At 39.6% G+C, this 22395-nt stretch overlaps 1 protein-coding gene across 6 annotated transcripts in view; it reads left to right on the top strand.

Annotated features, from left to right (window-relative positions):
• Positions 1–15856, top strand: part of SFMBT1 (Scm-like with four mbt domains 1) — a 114483-nt gene extending 98627 nt beyond the window's left edge. For 5 of the 6 annotated variants that reach the window (XM_018038235.1, XM_013973623.2, XM_005695853.3 and 2 more), the window contains 10 exons: positions 962–1075; positions 2829–2871; positions 3690–3754; positions 6257–6396; positions 7145–7254; positions 7983–8158; positions 11969–12147; positions 12331–12576; positions 13457–13585; positions 14386–15856. In XM_018038235.1, the coding sequence (XP_017893724.1) occupies positions 962–1075; positions 2829–2871; positions 3690–3754; positions 6257–6396; positions 7145–7254; positions 7983–8158; positions 11969–12147; positions 12331–12576; positions 13457–13585; positions 14386–14526 (1343 nt within the window). In that variant the 3' untranslated portion in view covers positions 14527–15856. The remainder of the gene's footprint in view (positions 1–961; positions 1076–2828; positions 2872–3689; positions 3755–6256; positions 6397–7144; positions 7255–7982; positions 8159–11968; positions 12148–12330; positions 12577–13456; positions 13586–14385) is intronic. The other variant, XM_018038234.1, reaches the window with a different exon arrangement.

The raw sequence follows: 22395 nt of genomic DNA on the forward strand, positions 1-22395 counted from the left end.
CATTAATAACCAGCTTATTCAAGAGATTATATTTCAGTTGTCCCCAACTAGAAGTACCAAAAAGTATATGAAATTGACAAGATATATTATACTAGAAGTAATATTCAGTGGTAGAACAGGTTTGTGAACAGAAAGTAGTATGTGAGTACTCAGCTCTACAACTAACTATGTTTGGCCTGGATTTTTTTTTTTTTATTCATTCTTGGATAGCCAGACTCAGTTCTTATGTTGTTCTCAGTTTGCAGAGTTAGTGTTTAACACAGGGATCAAGAACCGTATTAGGTATACATGTTTTGTGCAGCCCCTTCTGAGCAACTTGTCTTCATCACTTTCTGATTTGAGCTACCTTTTCTACCTCCTGGCTTGTTCCTGAGTACCAGAACTGATGTTTTTTAAACAAGTAGAACTATAACTTTTGCCTTTTATTTTCCAGTTATTTCATGGAATTCACTACCATATTTGTCGACCATCTGAATATTACTGGTAGTTCTAGTAGCTTATTTGCTGTTCCCTAACTAAGGGTCACCCTGTACATTCACCGCCTGTTTTGATCATTATTGGGGGACAGTTTACTTTTTTCTAAATGTTTGTTGCACATGAAAAAGTACGTGTGTATTTGCTCTGTCGTGTCTGACTCTTTGCCAGTCCATGGACTGTAGCCCACCAGGCTTCTCTGTCTGGACTTTTCCAGGTAAGAATACTGAGGCAGGTTACCATTTCCTGCCGACTGCAGTGACTCTTCCCGACTCAAGGGCTTGTGTCTCCTGCATTGGCAGGTGGATTCTTTACCACTATGCCACCTGGGCAGAAGTATGACTTTTGTAAAGGAAATTTGCTAAAGAAACTTTGTGTCTTTTGCAACAGTAGAGCACTGGGCACTGTCTGCTAGAACACTGTCTAGGAAGTTGTTTATGAAGAAACTATGTAGTGGTCTTAAAAATATTTTTTAAAATCTAAACAGGTTCTAAGAAGCCCATACCTGAATTTATTGTGAACGTGGAATCAATGGATATATTTCCTTTGGGCTGGTGTGAAACCAATGGCCATCCCCTCAGCACTCCTCGCCGAGCGCGAGGTAACTGTCTACTTCTGGGTCAAAGGTTTGATTGTTAAATAGTATGTTGTTTGGCTGTTATCAAGTAGGATGAATCTGGACATTTAAGAGAAAAATAAAATTATATTCTGGTTATCCGTTCCTGCCTAGGAAATTATTCACTGCAACAAAACCCTTGTTATCTCACAGTTTCTATGGGTTAGGAATCTGACACAACTTGGCTGGGACCTCCGGATCCGAGTCTGGTGAGGCTGCATTTCAGGGTATCAGCAGGGCTCTTGTCATCTCAAGGCCCAACTGGGGGAGGCGGTGCTTCCAAGTTTACTCAGATGTTTGTGGGCAAGAATTCATTTCCTTGTGGGCTGCGAGGCTGAGGGCCTCTGTTCCTTGCTGGCTGTCAGTTGGAGGCTTATGTCAGTTTCTTGCCATTTGGGTTGCTTCATGGGGGCGCTCCCAGCACAGCAGTTGGCTTCCATCAGAGCCAACAACTGTGAGAGGAAGAGATTGAGCAAGACGCAAGTGCCCAAGTTTTAGTAACCTAACCCTAAAGTGTTCCTGCCCCTTACTTTTAAATATTGAAAGATATTTATATACCATAAAATATCCTCCTTTAAAGTACGGTTGACCCTTGAACAGTGCAAATGTAAACTGTGTGGGTCTACTTATACATGGTTTTTTCAGTACATATATACTTCAGTACTGCATGAGCCCTGGTTGGTTGAATCTGTGGATGAAGAACTGCACCTTCAGAGAGTGGAATGTAAATTTATACATGGATCTTTGAGTGCATGGGGGTTGGCACCCTAACCCCTGCATTGTTCAGGGGTCACCTGTTTTTAAAACCTAGTTCTGTGTATACTTAAGTAGCAAATACTCGAAATAAGTATTGATATGTCTTTATACAGAAACTCAAAATAATATTTTTATGCCTCCCTAGGCCAGCTAGCTTCATTTTATATCCAGGGGATATAAAATTGTGTAGCTGCTTTGGATAGAAGCCTGGCAGATCCTCAGAGTATTAAATATAGTTATATACTCATGAGAAATGAAAACATATATCTATAGAAAAACTTGTACACAAATGTTCATGCGGGAAACAGTCCAAATGTCCATCAGCTGATGCATGGATAAACAGATGTTATATCTCCATACTGTGGAATAGTCTGAACTATAAAGGAATGAGGTATTAATACATACCAGAACATGGATGAAGTCTGAGAACATTATGCTAAGTAAAAGAAGCCAGTCACAAAAGAGCACATGTTATATGATTCCATTTATAGGAACAGGCAAATCTAGAGAGAGGAAAAGTAGATTGGTAGTTGCCTAGGGCTCAGGGGTGGTAAATAAAGAGGTGATAGCTATGGGGTACCAAGTTTCTTTTTGAGATAGTAAAAATATTCTCAAATCAATTGTGGTAATCATTGCCCAACTCTTTGAATGTACTGAAGACCAGTGAACGGTGTGTGGCTGTCCCTCGGTGTACACAGGGGATTGGTCCCGGGATCTGCCACGTTCACCAGCATGCAGATGCACATGGCCCGCAGTTGGCCCTCTGTCTCTGTGGTTCTGCATCTGAGGAGCCGGCCAGCCTCAGGTGGTGTAGTACTACAGTGATTACTGTTGCAAAAGGCCCTGTATAAGGAGACCCATGCAGTTCAAACTCATGTTGTTCAAGGGTCAGCTGTAAGCTAATATTAACTTAACGCGTATGTAACTTTCCTTTGTCTTTTTATTTTTCTTGACATTTATGGATTTTTTTTTCTTTGTACAGTACACAAACAGAGGAAAATTGCAGTGGTTCAACCAGAAAAACAGTAAGTAATAAAAAATATGTTAAATAGAAGAAGGAAACAAAAATGTTTCTGTTCTTCATCTGTTAAAAAAAAAATGGTACAATCTTCCTCAGCTTAAACTGGGATCATGTCCCAAAAAAGCTAATGTAAGTTGAAAATATCATCAGTTGAAAAATGCATTTTATATCCTTGACCTACCAAACATTGTAGCTTTGCCTAACTTAAACATGCTCAGGACACTTATATTAGCCTCCAGTGTGGAAGAATCATCCACCACAAGGAACACCCAACTGATATATTGACTGCTGTATTGAAAGCAAAGAACAGAATGGTTGTAAGTGTATTGATTGTTTACCTTGTGATCTCCTGGCTGACTGGTGTGCTGCCCAGGATCATGGATCATCCCACATAACATGAGCCAGGGAAAAGATCAAAAGTAAAAGTATAGTTTCTGCTGAATGCTTATTGCTCTTGCACCTTCATTAAGTTGAAATATCATAAAGTGAAACCACTGTCAATCAGAGATCATCTGCAGTTTACTTGTGTTTTGAGAGTCCCACAAGGCAGCCTGTAGTTTGTTGCTCACATAAATGCAAGTTCGTTTGAACGTGCAGTATCACAGCACTGTCTACATACTGTTGTTTTCCCCTTAGAACATATAAATAGCTTTTAAAATAATTGCTTTTTAAAAAAAGAGTGTGATCAAGGAAGCACTTTTTGGTACAGATTTTGCAGTCTGCCACATTTGCTTTCTTCTTAGATTTGAAGGAAAGTAATCCTCACATTTTACTGACCTTAAGGACTATCTCATTATATTTTGTTGCTTTTTCTTGATGCAGAATACCATCCTCAAGGACTGTCCATGAGGGTCTGAAGAATCAGGAGATGAGCTCCACACACTCAGGTATAAGTCAAACAATCTTAGGGAAAAGATGACCTTTAATTTCCTGTAGTGGACTTTATCTAAAAATAACTTAAATTTATCGGAGTAGCTTCATAGAGGGATCTCTTAATTGTGATTTTAAAGAGTTAACAACTGTCTAAGATGTATTCAGTTTACTAATTATCTTTAGGCTAGTATTTCTGTGTGTTATAATATTTTAGCTATTATTTGCTGATCACTTGTCAGTATTAAAGGCTCTGGAGGTCAATATGTTATCCCTGAGTTTCATAAAGAACCTGAGGCTCTCCAGATTGTGCTCTTTTTTAAACTGGGTGGTTGAAAGAGAGATGTTTATTTTTCTTTAAAACCTTTCTATGATATACACACTATATTTTGTCTATATTTTGCAAAAACAAACAGACAACAACTCTGAAAAACATTATCCTATAAGCAATACCTGTTAAATGAGACAGGGCTCCTTGTTGGAGGCCAAGCTGTTGACCAGGACTCCTTGGCTCCCTCTTGCTGGTTGTATGACACGTAGCGCTTTGGCTCTGTGTTTTAGCACACCCTAGGCTTTTGGGTGGTATTCAGTGAATGCCTCAGAAAGAAACCAAAGCACAGAGAGGTCACACAGCTTATAGTAAAAGGGTGAGAAAGGAACTCATATTTCAAGTTCAAAACTTGCACTTTTGCCTCTTCTACCCACTGCCTTTTTGTAACATCATGGAGGATCAGGGTTGTGCATTTCTTTATTTTTGTTGTATTACTGACCATTCTAATGCCCGCTAAAACCACAGAATTAAGATATTAATATCTCATGTGATCATAGCCAGAATCTTTTTGCTTTGGGTTTTGTTGTAGGTCAAGTTACCTTGGAAGCAGAGCCTGAGATTGATACTTGGATGTAGGAGTTTCAGGGGAGTGCTTTTGGGAACACTTCTGGGAAGAGTTGAAGGACACAGGACTGGGCAGAGGGAGAAGTTGAGTCACAGTGCGGTTGTAATAGAAGTCCTTCCCAGCCCCACAGGGAGCCCTGGAGCTGGTGGAGCCACTGGGTGTTGCTAGCAGAGGTGTGGTGGCCATGCCCTAGTGTTTCCTCAGTGGCCAGCTATGGAAGTGAGCTCTTCCTCCCTTCCCACCTCACAGAGGGTGGGGCCTTGGGCCAGGTAGCTCTCTCCTCCTGAGGGGTAGTGCTAGACTGAGGGTGATTCCAGCATAGACTCACAACTGAGAGCTGTAAACTGCCAGCATTTCTAGGAGCAGGGTGCATCCCCAGAGGGGACCTGCGTGGCACAGTTCAGATGGAAAAGTGGGCCCCTACATGTGCGAAGACTGGGTTCTTGGGAATTTCCTGGTGGTCCAGTGGTTAGGACTCCATGCTTTCACTGCCATGGCCCCAGGTTCAATCCTTGGTTGAGGAACTAAGAATCCTGCAAGTCATGCAGCGTGGCCTAAGAATAAATTAATTAGATTGTGAACACTCTGTCCTGCTGGGTGCTGTCGGCACTGGGCAAGGGACTTTCCTAGTGGTCCAGTGGCTAAAACTCCGGGCTCCCAATGCAAGGGGCCTGGGTTCAATCCCTGGTCAGCGAACTAGATCCCACATGGTGCAACTAGGAGTTCACGTGTGCAACTTAAAAAAGATCCTGCATTCTGCAACTAAGATGCAGTACAGCCATATAAATGAATAAATATTTCTAAAAAAACTGGACAGTTTACATACACTTTTCCTTTGGGTTAACAAGGCTGTCTTCATCAGAAGAGCTTCTCTTTACGTTGTCTGAAAGTAGATGTTATAGTGTTCTTGAATATTTTTTTTATATTTAGTAGCTGAATTGCCAATATGAGGGGTTAAAAAAACATTATATTGGAGTACAGTATTCATACCAAAAATAGTTGAAGAGAGGGTTCTCTACGCCCAGTTACACCCCACAATACCTGAAGAATTTAGAGATGGGATCGCAGCATGCTTTTAGCCCTCTGAAGAATCCCAGTGATGGGAGGGCTCCTGCATCATCAGAGGCTGCCAGTGTACTGATGCTAAGTCACTTCAGTCGTGTCCGACTCTGTGCGACCCCATAGACGGCAGCCCGCCACGCTCCCCCGTCCCTGGGATAGTTCAGTGGTTTTAAGGGACAAACCGTAGTTCTGGATATTCACCATCACAGTTTAGAAATATTCTAGAACTGATTATTGAGTAATTGGTCTTCAGAAGTTATCATGAGTTCTCAAAGTAAATCCTCCACTTCCTGTAGTGATAGAAGCACGGGGCTCTGGAACAATGTTGCACTAAGGAGTTAATCTGCAGTAAATCAGGATATTCAATTTCAGCAGAGTGATAGCCCTATAATAGACTTTTTGTTAAGTATAAGGTATTTCACACTCAGACTGTATGTTAAGCTTCAAAATAAGTCCTGACTTTATATAATAGTGGATATACTGGTTTTTTCTTCAGTAATCTTGGTTTAGAAGCGTAGGGTAGGATTCTGTTCTGAATATTTGTTTTTCTTCATTTCTCAGTTATGATTAATGGAAAATATTGCTGTCCAAAGATATACTTCAACCACCGTTGCTTCTCAGGGCCATATCTTAACAAAGGAAGGATCGCTGAGCTGCCTCAGTGTGTGGGACCCGGGAACTGTGTCCTGGTCCTCAGAGAGGTAAGGTTCCTGCCTAGAGTATAAGCACTTAAGAAATTTCACAGCTGTCTCATAGACTCATTCAGACAAGGATCAGCATGCCAGAGATGTGACACCTCCAGGCTTTATCAAAAGTGACTCCCTTTTCTCATGTCTTGAACAATGAACCAGGCACGTGAATATTCTTTGCTCCAGAGGGGACATTCAGTTGAGCAGTTCTTCGCGTGGCAGTTCATCTCTGTCACTGTAGAAAAGTCTTCTGTCAGAGCCCACATGGTCCTCATGAGTGACCACGAGAGGAGTCTAAGCCTGAGAGGCTGTGTGGTGTTAACCTGGGACCATGACAGAGCTACATGCACAGCTGCTGGGCTTGCGCTTCCCCACCAGGGTGCCGCACTCCAGGCAACAGATGTGAGGTTATCAAGCCTTTTCAGGCTTCAGGGTGGTGAGGCTGCGTCTGGAGAGGCTGAAGCTTCCGTGTGTCCCATGACTGGTAAAGGATTGGGAAGCATATGTTAAGAGTAATTCTTGGTTTGTTGCGCCTATTCCTTCCTGACCATAATGTTTAGAATATTTAAGAGGGTCTCATTACTGACTTATTTGCAACTGTGGTCAACGGTCATATCTTCAGTATTATTATTTTGTTAATGCTTATTAATTAATTTGACTAGACTTAATCACCTAGGTGACATTCTAGGGGATAGGAAGGTTCTAATGGTCTGCTTTGCTTTTTCCCAACCCAAATTTCTGCCTTAAAAATGGAGCACAGGTCCTCACTTTACTGATCAATGCAGCCTATAAACCCAGCCGTGTCCTTCGGGAGCTGCAGCTGGACAAAGACTCTGTGTGGCATGGATGTGGGGAGGTCCTCAAGGCCAAGTGAGTAGGCACCTCTGCCCTTTTTTCTCACTCATCCTTAACGGGTGCTTCCATGGAAAAGGTTAGGGTGCTTCTGTTCCCTGGGGCAGTCCGTCCTCAGCTCTCTGTGGTGAAGGACCAGCTTTGTTTTCTTTTTTAAGTTGACATCCTATTGTGAGCCAATACTATTATAAAATGTAGTAAAAATGGGTTACAGGAGGTACGGAACTTAGAAGATATAAAATGCAAGAACAGCTTTTTTGTTATCAGATTTAAGAGCCATAAAATTACTTTGGCAAGTTACTGTGAAAGCTTGTAAACATTTGCTTTTGTTTTCTGACCTGATCTTGTTGTGGACGGGGTGGGGGGCAGTTGGCTGGTTTTATTGGTCTGTGGCTCATACCCGTGTATCACTGCTTCAGGATCAAGGAAGACTCAGTAAGAGTCACTGTTTTTCTAGTAGTTAGTGTAGAAGTTGTTATTTGAAGACCTGAAACTTAGAAACAGAAAGCAGGAACTTTATTTTGCTAATTTAAAAAACTCAGCTTTTAGCTGTCACAGCTTACTAGATTATAAATTTGATTTAAGTACAATATAAATTCCTCATTGTTTTCAGAATCCTCGAACTGTAAGGGACATACAGTACTCTTAAGAAGCAGAAATATTTTTCAGGTCTGTTAATATACTTGATTTTTCTCTGTGGAATCATTAGCCCAATATATTTGGTGTCTGATGTCTTCCAACGGCAGATACAAAGGAAAGAGCTATCGAGCTACTGTCGAGATAGTGAAAACAGCAGATCGGGTGACTGAATTCTGCCGGCAAACCTGTATCAAACTGGAGTGCTGTCCTAACCTCTTCGGTCCACGAATGGTTCTGGATAAGTGTTCTGAGAACTGCTCTGTTCTTACAAAGACTAAGTATAGTGAGTCAACTTTTTCAAATTTGTTCACTAATAGCAGCTGACTATACCTCATCTCCCGTAAACTTTTAATTTTGCAGATATTCAGATATAGCTGAGGAACACAAACTTCCTGTATAAAGGGCCAGATAATATTTTAGGCTCTATTTTGCATATTTTAATATGACTAAACTTAAATCATCTAGGTGACATTGTAGGGGATAGCAAAGTTCTAATGTTCTACTTGTCTCCTTCCCAACCCAAATTTCTACTTTAAAAATGGAGCTCAGGTCCTCACTTTACTGATCAGTGCAGCCTATAAACCCAGTCATGTCCTTCGGGAGCTGCAGCTGGACAGACTCTGTGTGGCATGGATGTGGGGAAGAATATGCTTTTGCATATTCTTTTTCTGTTTTATTTTCATTTTTTAAAAGAACACTTTTAGAAATGTAAACCAAAACAGGCCATGGCCACATGTGGACTATGGGCCTTAGTTTGCCAGCTTTTATGTACAAACGGTGTATAAGTTAGCTTTTGCCTTTAAGAGGATATATAATCCGTTTTTACAGTCTGCAACTATTTATGTGTCCACTGTGTGCCACGACTGTTCCAGCTCTGGGATACAAATGTAAAGAAAAAAATTCCTTCTCATTGAGTTTACATCTTAATGCGGGAGACAGATAGTAAACAAGTGAAAAAACAGAAGTACTGTGGACAAAAATGGAGCAAAGTAGGAGAGTGAGGAAGGCTAAGACAGATGGTAAACAAGTGAAAAAACAGAAGTACTGTGGAGAAAAATGAAGCAAAGTAGGAGAGTAAGGAAGGCTAACATTGGGGTGTTGTTTATACCGGTGGCCAAGGAAGGCTTCCTGACAGGTAACAACCTGAAGGAAGCAGCCCAGCCGTGCAGACTTGGAGGGAAGAGGCAGGAGCGTGTTGCAACAACACTTGCTACCTCTCATGCTTATCTTTTCCCTGTGAAGCTGCAAAAAGAAAAAATCATACAGAATGAAAAATTTTAAATATTTATTTATTTTGCTGCATGGGATCTTAGTTGTGGCACACAGGATCTTTAGTTGTAGCATGTAGGATCTAGTTCTCTGACCAGGGATCGAACCCAGGCCCCCTGCATTGGGAGCTCTGTGTCTTAGCCACTGAGGTCCCCAAAATGAAGATCTTAATTTGGAGTCTTGTCAAGGCATTGTTACCCAGAGACAAAATTCTGATCCTACTTTTCTTTAAATCCTACAAGCCCTGGAATACGTAGGAGAATTAATATAGAGGTGGATTTTACCCTTTTAAACTTGAAGATTTCTCTTATGGCACTGTAATTTTGTGTCTTTAATTTTATCATGTGGGCAAATCACCTAAGGATGTTGGTGAAGTGGAAATTCTGATTCTTCAGGGTGTATCTGGGGCCTAAGTGTCTGCATTTCCAACAAGATCCCAGATGCTGGTGATGCTGCTTATCCAAGGTCCATATTTAGCATGACAGGTTTTCTGATCAGTATATGAATCACAAAATCATATGAGAGTCTCACCTTCTTGTTTCCACTTACATTTATTGAAATGTAAACTTCTTAAGAGCAGGGTTTGTCTAGCTTATTATTATTGTGTCAGATTCAGCACTTAGTTAGGCAGATTGCAATGATTAGGAGCTAAGTGAAATGTACTGTTCATATAAGCACATGTTTTAAGCACACCAATTTGAGCCTTTGGTATTATTTGGATTATGTTATACTTTTTGTCTGAATTTATTTTTCACAATGAGATAATTGAAATTAGCCTAGATTTTAGGAGTCTTTATAATTTTTTCCAATTAGTAATTTAAGTAATATCAAATGGATTTATATTCTTTAGTATTCATTTAAAAAATTACATTATATTTTGATATTACTTTAATGTATAGCTCAGAGTTAAACTATATGTGTTATTTTTTGAAGTATTTGTATATTCTATAATTTATATGAAAATACAGAGGACCTAAAAATAGTCATAACAATTCTGACAAAGAATAAATTTGGAGGACTTACTCTGTCTGACTTCAAGTTTTACCATAAACTATAGAAATCAAGAGTGTAGTATTGATGAAAGAATAGTCAAATCGAGTGATGGGACATAATAGAGGGTCCAGAAAGGACAAACATGTAGCTACAAGATTTTCAACAAAAATGACTAATGGGAAAGGAATTTCTTTCAACAAATGGCACTGGTACAATTGGACATCCAAATTGAAAAGGCAAAAACGAAACTCCTTGGCTCCACCTCACTATAGACACAAATTGAATCAAGGTGTGTCATAGACCTCTTGTAAAACTAAAACTATAAAGCTTCTAGAAGAAAACAAGAAAAGTACCTCAAGATTTTGAGCTAGGTAAAAGTTGCTTAGAGAGGACGCAGAATTCACTAACTAACCTGAAGGAAAAACTAACACATTCAACACTACAAAGTTAAAACTTTTGCTCTTTTAATGATAGTATTTATAAAAAGGAAAAGACAGTACACAGTCTTGGCGAAAAGATCTCATTTATTTGTTTGTTTTGGCATCCCTGACTGGCACAGAGGAGAAAAGGTTCTTAGTACGCATATCCAACAAAGAACTTGTCTCCAGAATATATTAAAAACTCACAACTCACTAAAAAGAGAAGTTTTGAAACTGGAGAAAGCTGGTAGTTGTACAACATTGTGACTGCATTAATAGCACTCAATTGTACGTATTTATATGTTTAGTTGTCATATGATTTTATCTCAATTTAAAAATAAGATAAATAAAAAGAGGAATTAATCGGAAATTAGATAGTGGTGATGGATTTATCTGTGTCTAAAAACCACTGAATATGTACACTTACAAATGATGGGTTTTATGTTATGTGAATTATATATCAATTTTTAAAAAATGAAATAAGCAGAGAAAACTGTTTTAAAAAGTGAATAAAAGATTTGAATAGGCACTTCACCAAAAAAGTGGCCAAAAGCACATGAAAATGTGCCCAATAGCATTAGTTGTCAGGGAAATGCAGGTTTAAACTGCAGATGAGAAATTACTATGTATCCACTGGATTGGCTGAAATGAAAAAAGACTGACAGTCCCACACACTGGCAGCAGTGAACCGAGCAGCAGCGGTGAACCGAGCAGCAGCTCGATCTCTCATACATTGCTGGTAGGAGTGGAAAATTATATAACCCTCTAGGAAAACTCGCCAGTTTCTTCTGTCTACCATGTGATCCAGCAATTCCATTCCTAGGTATTGACCCAAGGAAAATGAAAACATGCCCACTAAAAGCCTTGTACAAGAATGTTCACTGCAACCTAATAATTGCCAAAACTTGGAAACAGCCAGGTGCCTGTTGGCAGGAGAATAGATAAGCCAGTACACTCATACAATAGCATGCTATTCATCAATATGAAGAAATGAACGTCTCACACATACAACATAAATGAAACTCAGAAACATTCTGCTGAGTGAAAAGGAGCCTTGTTGGAAAAAGTACTTACTGAATGATTCCTTAGATGAGGCAAAACTAACCTATAGTGACGGAAATTAGAATAACGGTTACTTCTGGTGAGGGGGACTCATGAGGGAGTGTGACACTGGGAACTGTCTCCATTGATGGGGATATTTTATATCTTGATAGGATTATCTAGGTTTATGCATTTGACAGTTACTAATTGAACTGTACATTCAGAATCTACACAGTTAAGATTATTCCATTATATGGAATTTAACCTTAAATACTCTGTATCCATTTTGTGTTATGATAGTGGAATCTCTTGTGGTTTGAGGTACACAAAAATAATGAAACTACTTATTTTTCTTTGTCATACACATTTAGCACACTACTACGGAAAGAAGAAAAATAAAAGAATTGGGAGACCCCCTGGTGGGCATAGTAACTTAGCATGTGCCCTGAAAAAAGCGAGTAAGAGGAGAAAGAGGCGAAAAAATGTTTTTGTTCATAAGAAGAAACGCTCGTCTGCGTCTGTTGATAATACACCAGCAGGCTCTCCCCAGGTACGAGATCTGTGATGTACCAGTAATGTCTTTAAGCCAAGAGATCCCTGCTTTACAATTCAAACAGAAAGAATATCTGCAGGTCTTTTTAAAATTCGAATCTCTAGCCAATGGAAGATGGTTTTGTGGTCCAGGAACTGATTTGTGTGGAATTTCAGTGACACATCTCCCCTTGTCCTCTAGGGAAGTGGGGGTGAAGATGAGGAGGACCCAGATGAAGGAGATGACGATTCCCTAAGTGAAGGTAGTACATCTGAGCAGCAGGATGAGCTCCAGGAAGAGTCAGAAATGTCAGAAAAAAAGTCATGCTCCTCCTCCCCCACCCAAAGTGAGATATCCACATCACTGCCTCCAGACAGACAGAGAAGAAAAAGAGAACTTCGCACTTTTTCATTTTCTGATGATGAGAATAAACCTCCTTCACCAAAGGTACCCATTTTAAAACTACAGTGTTCTTTTTTCTCCCTTGACAATTTCCCTTGACAATCTAACGGTGAATGATATTGGCATTACACTTATTTCAATATGGCATCAGTTGAATTTCCTGAGTCTCTTTTTAAAAGATCCCAAATTCAGATTTACTTGCATTTCAAGGATTATTTGGAGATCAAATAATAATAATCCTTATCAGGAGGAAAGTCCTTCAGAATGACAGCTTATTTTAAGTTACAAAAGTTTCATTGGTAGTTTATTAGTAGTCTGTTAGTCGTTTAGTTTAGGGAAAACTGTCTCTTTGATATTTTTCATGATATATATGGTTTTGTAGAAATAAAGTATTTATCTTTTTGGCTCCTGTTAAACCATTTTGTTGGTAGATTGATATATGCATATTATATAACACATCCACACATTATGAGAATGGAAGTTAAGTTAGTGTTTTAAACTTGGATTGCTTTTAAAATACAGTCTGTGAACAGAAGTGGTTAAAAATGATTTCTCCTGATAATTTAGTTAAGCCTTCTCTTATTGGAAATACCAGCCCATTCACTTCTGCACCCTGACAGAGCATGAGCTAAAATAAACCAAGGAACAAATGGGAGATTTTTTAAAACTGTTTTCCACTGTTAAATTATCCACATTATTTGTATTGAAACTTTGAGATACATTCTTGTCCATTGATATTTCTTATTATAAAAGACAGTTTCTCAGTGCCTAATGTGTGTGGACCTTTGCATATTTGCTGGGAGAAATCATGTCCTAAAAGCACTTTGAATTCTGCTTTTTAAAGGGTTATGACTTTCTGTAGAGACTTTCTTAGAATGGATTAGCTCTAACACCATTTGTTTTGCTTTTGTTGTGGGAAATGAAGGAAATAAGGATTGAAGTTGCTGAAAGGCTTCACCTGGACAGTAACCCCCTGAAGTGGAGTGTGGCGGACGTTGTGCGGTTCATCCGATCCACAGACTGTGCTCCGTTAGCAAGAATATTCCTAGACCAGGTATCACAGAGACCTTTAGTTTTTAGTAATGCATCTCTTTAGCAAAAGACTATGGATATAATAGCAATAGCAATTTATTTAAAAGTCTTAGGAAAAATACTTCTGTCTGAAAATAAAAAAATGATTTCCCTGTTTAGGATAGAAACGTGATAAAGTTATTTATCTGACTTCCTTCACAGTTGAAGCAGATTGTTACTGCAATCTTATTTTTCCTAAGAGTTTGTTTGCATCCCCCATTAAATAACTTAAAATCAAGCATGCTATACTTAATTATCCTCTTATGCCAAAATAATGACTTGCTTATTTAAAAAAATAATTAACATCTATAATATGTTAGGATCTAACAGAAATAGTCTGTGACCTTAAACAGTGAAATAATTGAGGAGATTCACAACTGAACATCTTTGAAAAGCTTCTCAGACTTTTATGAATTACGGAGCAGGAAAACATTGTAGTGTATAGGTAATATTTTCTTTCAGATTTATGGAAGTTCCTCTAAAAAGATGATTCTTTCAACACATTTAGTTGTCAATTACAAGGCTAGTTAGTTTACTGGATTTCTGCAGAACAGAATAGATTCTTACCTGTGGTAAAACTTTTATTATTCATTCTGAAGATTGATTAGTATAGAGGACCATGAGAGGTACTTTGAAGGAAATGTGTGATACTTATTTAAGGAGAAAAAGTAATGAAAAGCACAGGGACCCTGATTTTGACAAAATGAAGTGAACCAGGGCTGTCATGGTTGAGCTGCCATTCGTGTGCACATCATAGATAATTTGTATTTTATGCTTTAACAGGAAATTGATGGGCAGGCCCTATTGCTCCTTACTCTTCCCACTGTTCAAGAGTGCATGGACTTAAAACTGGGCCCTGCTATCAAACTTTGCCATCACATAGAGAGGATCAAGTTCGCTTTTTATGAACAGTTTGCCAACTGAGAAGGACAACCAAAGTAGGCTGTATCTTTGAAGCACAAATGCAGCAAATCCTTCGCCCTGCTCTACAAGTGGAGCTGAAATAGTCCCAGGGCTCTGGGCCTGCAGCTGTTGGCTTGCTCTCTTTGCACTTTCAGGGAAGGAGGACCCACACCGAGGAAGCAAAAACTGCACAAAAGTGGCTCTCCTGCCAGTGAAAATATGGGCATCTCTTGTTCATCAGATTGCAGTTTAAAAAAAAATAAAGATTGTGAAGAAAAGACTCATATGAGAAGAATAAGCATTTCCACTGGTGTGGCCTGGAAACGAAGAATAATCGAGGCTGCTGGCAAGCACCCTTTTGATTTTCTTTTTGTTCTCTCTGTTCCTTCCCATTGTAGTTGGAACTTTGTTCTCTGCTTTCTCTTTCTTGGGAAGAGAGGACATAGCTTTAAGTCAGCACTGATTTGGGACTGTGCCTCAGGCACATCAGTGCTTCATTGTCATGTGTTTTAAAGCTTTTTTAAATTAAAACGGTTCATTTTGGGGATGATTATGTGGCTCTAGGGTTTTGAATGTACAGTCACACTTTGATCCATTTAAAATCTATTCTTAGGAGTTCCTTTGTTTACTACCTCTGTTGATAATTGAGCTCGTAGCCCTGAGGTTTTTTTTAATGATGCCATTTTTAAGCTACATGAACACTAAAACTATGACAGAAGTTGGAGGAAAAGACACTGTTTTCTTTCTTAAGAGTAATGTGTGGCACTTACACCAATTCCTTAACTGACTGATCTAAGAACTCTACTGTCATTGTTTTCCATCCTAACCTCCGTTGGGCTGCCTGTTTCAAGTAATATCTCAAAGACTGTTGCTGTTTTAAGTTGAATTGCTCTCTCCCCACTAGTTCTCAGAGGGACTTCCATAGCTTTTATTTTGTATTTACTTTTCTCTACAGTTATTTGTCCAACTTCCATTTTGAGAGTCCTTATTTTGGGTAAAAATCAGTAGGTGTTTCCTGGACTCACAGTAAAGCCCATTTCCCCATTTTTCTCAGTGTCTCTAGACAGATAGTATAGAAGCACAAAAGAGAAAATACATTTTGGGGGAGGGGGGAAGTGATGCAGAGCATCAAGTTTCTGTCACAGTATGTCCTTAGTGGCCGGATAAAGATTGTGAGATGGTTAAGGATTCTAGAAACATCTTTGACTAGTCACATTTATATTTTCTTTTATTGAACCTTTAAATTGAATGTATTCTACAGTCAGTTCCCACTCAAAAACTCAGTTTCCTTTTAACTGTTTCTTTTGACCCAGCTCAACTTGACATTAAACAGAAAAATTTTCACTTATGATTGCACTGGCTGTTGGCTGTTATAGAAGAATAGCATTTACTGTACTGTTTCTGCCATGAGGAATGATGAAAGATACATACATAGGTTGCTTCTTTTAAATGGTTTGCTTTGCTGAATGGTTTTTCTTTTTTTTTAAGTATCCTAGTTACCTACAAATTTATAACCTAATCATTCCTCTTCAAGATTTGAAAATGTTTTAAAACTACCAAGTGGGTAAATTCTAAACAGTTATACAAATATAAGGTAATTTTGTTACAAATTTAAACTGATTGTGATTTTTTCCCTTCTCTTCCCTGGTGTTCCACCTTTTTTTTTGGACCTTGGCAAACATTTTGTAGTCTGACTCTTCTCTTTATTGGATAATTTATGAACCACTTTAGTTCAAGCCCTCCAACCAAACCCTTTATTAAAGCATCAACTCTTTGCTTAGGTTACTACCAGATATACCTGGAAAGAAGATTTAAGTAAAATTAATCTGTTTGAATGTATTCAGAGATCCAGTTTTTAAAGTTTTGATTGATTCTGTGCCATTGCAAGAGACATATGTAGGATGCTTGGGAACAATTAGTCTTAAGTAGATCAAGTTTGGGGAGCAGGTATCTTGCATAATAATGTTTTCTGAGAGCACAGCAGTCAACACACTATGGCAAGGAGTTCCTTGAAGTAGATCAGTGGAACAGAAAAGTCTGGAATTGATTAATATTGTTGTCTTATTTAGGAAAGTGGTATTTATTTGCTAAGAGAAAATTTACCAAATGTAACAATGAATATGTTATCTCTCTTTTGACCTTTTCAGAAACCATAGAATTTAAAACACCTCCCTTCACAAGTGAGAGGGCAGAGCCCCTGAAAGATGAAATGCACAGACCTAAGTACAGTCTCTGATCAGAGTCAGACCCTAGCCAGCTTGTCTATTTACACCATGATTAATCAAGCTCAGCTTTCTCCTAGAGAGAAGCTGACTAAACTGGACAAGTCGGTAGGGTTTTTGTTAATATTGTTTTGCATTCTCATACCAAGATAATAGTTTATCAGGCAGCTACAGTAAAGAAGCATGATATACCCCCAGCCCCTCCTCCCAGATATCACATAAGAGAGGATAATTATTTGGGAATTTTAAAGTAGGAAAACCTTCCCTAATAGCTCAGTTGGTAAAGAATCTGCCTGCAATGCAGGAGACCCTGGTTCAATTCCTGGGTCGGGAAGATCCGCTGGAGAAGGGGTGGGCTACCCACTCCAGTATTCTTGGGCTTCCCTTGTGGCTCAGCTGGTAAAGAATCTGCCTGCAGTGTGAGAGACCTGGGTTCGATCCCTGGGTTGAGAAGATCCCTTGGAGAAGGAAAAGGCAACCCACTCCAGTATTCTGGCCAGGGGCATTCCATGAACTGTATAGTCCATGGGGTGGCAGAGTTGGACATGACTGAGTGGCTTTAACTTCAAAGTATAAAAGGGCTTTTAAAGTATAAAATTAAACTCCATTTGCCTCAGTGTTGCTGGGGCTGGACTGGACAATAGTGACGGTCTGATTCTTTTCATTCTAAAACAGATGTTAAACCTGATAATACCCAAACATGTTGGGTAAAATGTTTGTATATTGCCCATAGATATGTGAACTTTGTTTTTTAAAGATACCAACCTCTTAAATTTGTGAGAGGTGCATTATGAGGGACTGGATTTGTCTAAATTTCACCTTCAGCTGGCTCAATAGCCTCCCTAAAGTCAGAAAGTTTTCCAGCATCAATTTTTGATCCTGAGTTGACAAGCTTGGAAACAGGTGAATGGATTATATCATACTTCTGGACTTTGAAGTTGATTAACCAACATAGACCTCTTATTGTAGTGTCAGTGTGTTAGGGAAACCTTTTACCGCCCGTGAAGGTTTGCTATGACATTTTGACTTTATTTTGTGGGCTTCTGGGAACTCATGCTACTTTTTATTTGTAAACTACCTACCTCCATCTCTCAGTTGAAGCAGAATTGAGGTGGCTAATGCAGGAAATGCACTAATGGGGTGGGAGGACACTTTTGTCTTGTCTGCCTTTCTTTAGTGATGTAGGTGCCACCCAGCATATATGAGGTCAGAAAAAGGTAGTTACCAACCTCTGGAAGAGTTCGGCTTCTTGGGTAAATATTTATTGAATTATGATAGAGGCAGACATGGAATACCAGTTCAGAACTTGACGTTTATATATTTCTTCTCCTGAAAGCAAAATTATTCTCACTATGAGAGAGAGGGCATTGGACCAAAGCTTCCTGAGGACTTGAATACATTTTACTTGTTCTCTTATCCCAATTGTCGCTAATACAGCACCTGAATACAGAGTGAAAGCTTTAGGAGGGCTCAGGTTAGATAGTATTCAGAACCATCCCCTCCCTCAAGCCGAAAAGTATCTCTGGGGCACACATAGAACATCAGGGAACTGTAGGTGAAATTTAACTAAATGGGGACATTGGGAAAACTATCACAGGCACTTACATTTACTTGGCACCTATCACCAAAGACTTTGCCGTAAGACACCGTGCACTGGTTTGATTGATGCCCACAGATGCTCTGAGAGAGTTGTTAGGAGCATAGCCTCGACAGTGGAAACACACACCAGGTTTGAACTTCAGTGGTGTATATTGGGGATTTTGTGTAGTTGTGTATATATGTGGAAGTTCAAAAGTGTTCAGTGTTACCAGTTGGCCTTTTGAAGATGGAGAAGGCAGCACTAACAAATGAAGTATAGATCTTAATGGGGACTGTGTACCCCTTTTAAAAAATTTGAATGTCTTTGGTCTTTGGGTCCAGTGTAAGTAACCATGTGTCATAGTCATGATGCTGGCTCAGAAACCCTGTAGGACAGAGGCTCCTGCAAAACAGAAAAGAAATCAATCACTTTCATGCAAGTGTAATTCTTCCTTGATTTTATTCACGTTACAGTGTTTTGCTAGTGAATTTTTATGATTCTGTCTCATTGTGTGAGGATGTGCATATTTTAGAAATTTGAATTTATCTAAATGAGCCTCCTATGGACTTGGAGTTTTGGAAGAAGAGTTCTAAAGTCCAGCCCAGTCCAGATGGATCTGGTTCCAAGCCTGCTTGCCTGGGATTTCCTCTGTACCTGTTTCAGGTTTCACAGCTAGTTCTGTTTCTAAGGGGAGCCTTGGGGTGAAGGCGTAGAAGCTGATGGGCCCTAAGTGCACTGGAGATCAGTTTTCTTCATTATCATGTTTCAGAAGTCTTAAGATTTTTGCAAGAACCAGCAAAACCAGGAATAGGGGTTGGAGAAATGAAACTCCATTCTGTTATGTCTCTTCTGACTTAATATACCATTTGGGTTTGTCCTTGTGCCAGGACCTATCACAAAGGACTGTCTTCAAAGGGAAAAAAGCCACAGCCTTGTTGGACACGTCTTTAACTCCAGCAGCAAAACTGGGACCCAGAGCTCTTGGGAGGCAAAGGGTGACACTCGCTAGTGAAATGAAGCTTTAATACCGTTGCTAATAGGCGTGCCTGTTCACAAGATGTGTGGGAGCTCATTCCTAAGGGTTTCTATATCTTTTAGTTAATCTAACCATGCCTAGCTAGGAAGAATGGATGTGGGCAAATAGTGTTGAAAGAATGAGGATAGGCTCTTGGGGCAAATCCAGTCACAAAGCAGATGACTGAGGAAGATAACAGAGTTAAGACATAGTTAAAACTGGGCAGTTCCTTAGCTTCTTTTGCAAGAAGTCTCTAGGGAAGTGGACTTTGAATGTTTCTCCTGAGATTTTAAAGTGCTTGTTTATTTTCCTCTTCTTTTTTTTTTTTTGGTTGAATACTCTCTGAAGACAATCAGAGGCCTGCCAGGGCGGGACTTCTGGCTGGTTCCAGCACTGTCCTTAGGTCTCTTTCTAACTCTAACTCATTGGAATTGATGCACTTTGTTTAATGGATGTTGTCCTTTTTTTTTTCTTCTTTTTTTTAAGCTGCTTGTTTGGAACAAAATGAAATGCATATTGCATTGTATCCTTCCTGCTTGCTGTTTTTCTCTTAAATTTAAAAGTTATGCATTGAGGATAAAGTACATTTAAGAAATATGCGGAAGAATACCTATTAAAATAACTCCCATAAAATTTGATGGTATAACTTCAAGGGATTAAGAAATAACTATTTTGGATGAATATTTTGCGCAGTGGTGTTTTTTTTGTTTTGTTTTTTTTGGTTTGTGAATAAGAGTGTATATAAATGTGTGATATATTACGACAGTTTTAGGTGGTCATCAGAAAATTAAAACAGGTCTTAAGGTATATATTTAACTTCCTTTGACAGCAAGGAAGGCGTCTTGACTAGAGTAAATCCTTCAGAACTTTCCAGTGGGACCTCAGAGAATCATCTCTGAATGGAGGAGAAAGTTCGTGCTTCAATAAAATTAACCTTTCCAGAATTCTCCCCGTCTCTCCTGCCGTCTGATCTTTTCCCCTCTGGATTTGGGTGCTTTTTAACTACAGTTCAGAAAAGGTAGGGAGAGCAGAATTTCCCAGAGTGAGCTTGCTCCTGTCACTGGGGACTCTGCTCCTGATCTCTGAAGACTGTTGGTCTTTACTTTTGCCTTGGTACAGCAGCCACTGGCCTTAGGATTCCTCCACATCTGGATGTGCAGAGCACTGCTTTGTCAAAAAATGCGTTTTTCAGCTCTCTGTGTAATTTTCCTTGAGCTGTGTCTTCAAGCAATCAGTAATCTTATGCCCAACTGCAGTCTCTTCTGCTCTAAGTACACATCCTACTGATTGGTTCTCTCTAAACATGAACTGTAACTTGAGCATACCCATAAGGGACCTTTTAGACTTAAGACAATGGTAATGCAAATTTTCCTTACCTGTTTATTTTCTTAATCATTTTCTGTATTTTCCCATGGTCAATACTTGTGGAGAGTTTTAAATTTTATAAATTAAAAATCAGTTTAATTTAAAAAAGCATTTTGTTGCATGCTCTCTGTGCCAGGCACTAGGTTGGATTCAAAAGTGTGAATAAAAATCAGTTCCTGTCCTCAAGAGGCTCACACTCAGCTGGAAGAGAGAGGTGTGTACAGCCGCCTAGCAGTCTAGACTGCTAAAAATTTAGCAGTCTGAAAAGTTCCAGTGGAGCAGCCAGCACACACAAAGTAATCTGGATGCATGAAGCATGGGTAGCAGTTCATAATGCAGGGAAAAGGAAACTATTCCATGTAGCTAGAATGCTATGTATAGGCACAGAGGTGTGGAAATACATTTTTTAAGAGAAGGGCTGGAGAATTGCCTCTAAGGAACCAATTAGCATTTGTGTTCCCCAGATAATCAAGTTAGTATTCCTATTAACCAAGAAAGCTTTTGGATAGCATTTAACATTTTATGTAATTGGATTTTTTTTAATTGAAATTTCTTGATGGCTATCTTAAGGGAAAATTTCCCTAGATTTGATTTTTATTGTTCAACAAATGTACCCCAGTGTCTACTGGAATAATACTGTGTACATTGGCATTAAGTGGATGCATTCCTGGTCAGGGACCAGAGAACAAGAGATGTCTGGAGAAAAGCCAGAGGTGACAAAGGGTAGATGACAGAATGGGGACTAGAGGTCCTAGTTGAGGAAGTGAGCAAGTTCCAAGGAATCAGAGTTGAATGAGAATAAATGTGTTTATATGGAGGGAGGCTCTGGAGACTGAAAATACCAGGAACCTGGTTTTCTTTTATGAATCACGTTCAAAATTAACAAGGTGGGGATATATTCACACGTTTACAGTATATACCCCATATATTTCTAAGTGAAGGCAGTTAGATTGAAAGTGACAATGTAAATTACGTTTATGGGGGGAAAAGTGGATTGGGGCCTGACTGATGAATTAAAGCTATGCCTCTTGGGGACTTCCCTGGCTCTCCAGTGGTTAACACTTCACCTTCCAATGTAGGGGGGTGCAGGTTCCATCCTTGGTCGGGGAGCTAAGATATCACATGCCTCCTGGCCAAAAACCCAGAACATAAAACAGAAGCAATATTGTAAAACATTAAATAAAGACTTTAAAAACAGTCCACATTCCCCCCCACCCCCCACCCCACAAATCTTAAAAGATTAACCTTTGGCCAGTATATTGGTACTAACGAAAGGTAGGACGCCGAACGTCTGGGTTGAAAGGAATATGATCAGTTTTCCTCAACGACCTGCCTCAGAATAATCCAAGCTGCTTACCGAAATGCAAGTTATTGACTACCTCTCAGAACAACTGAATCGGAATCTGAGGGAGGAATTAAGAACTATTTTTTCACAAATTCTTCAGGGGTGAGGGGTTTATCTTGGAGGGAAAAAGATTTTAGACAGATCTTCCCTGCTTCTGCCCTCAGGGCCAGGAGCTCGGGGTCCAGGGCGGGACTCTCAATCCGGTTTGAGTAGCCCGCCTCACCTGGTCCGTCCTACCTGTGGTGGGGACCCAAGACACCGCCCCCTCGCCGACCGGAGCCCCGCCCTTCGAGAGGGAGAGCGGGAGCGGCCAAGGCCCGCCTCCACGCCGGGTGTGGCCAATCAGGAGCTGCGGTCTCAGACG

Source organism: Capra hircus, chromosome 22, assembly GCF_001704415.2.
Source record: "Capra hircus breed San Clemente chromosome 22, ASM170441v1, whole genome shotgun sequence".
In the NCBI taxonomy this organism is placed as follows: Eukaryota; Metazoa; Chordata; class Mammalia; order Artiodactyla; family Bovidae; genus Capra; species Capra hircus.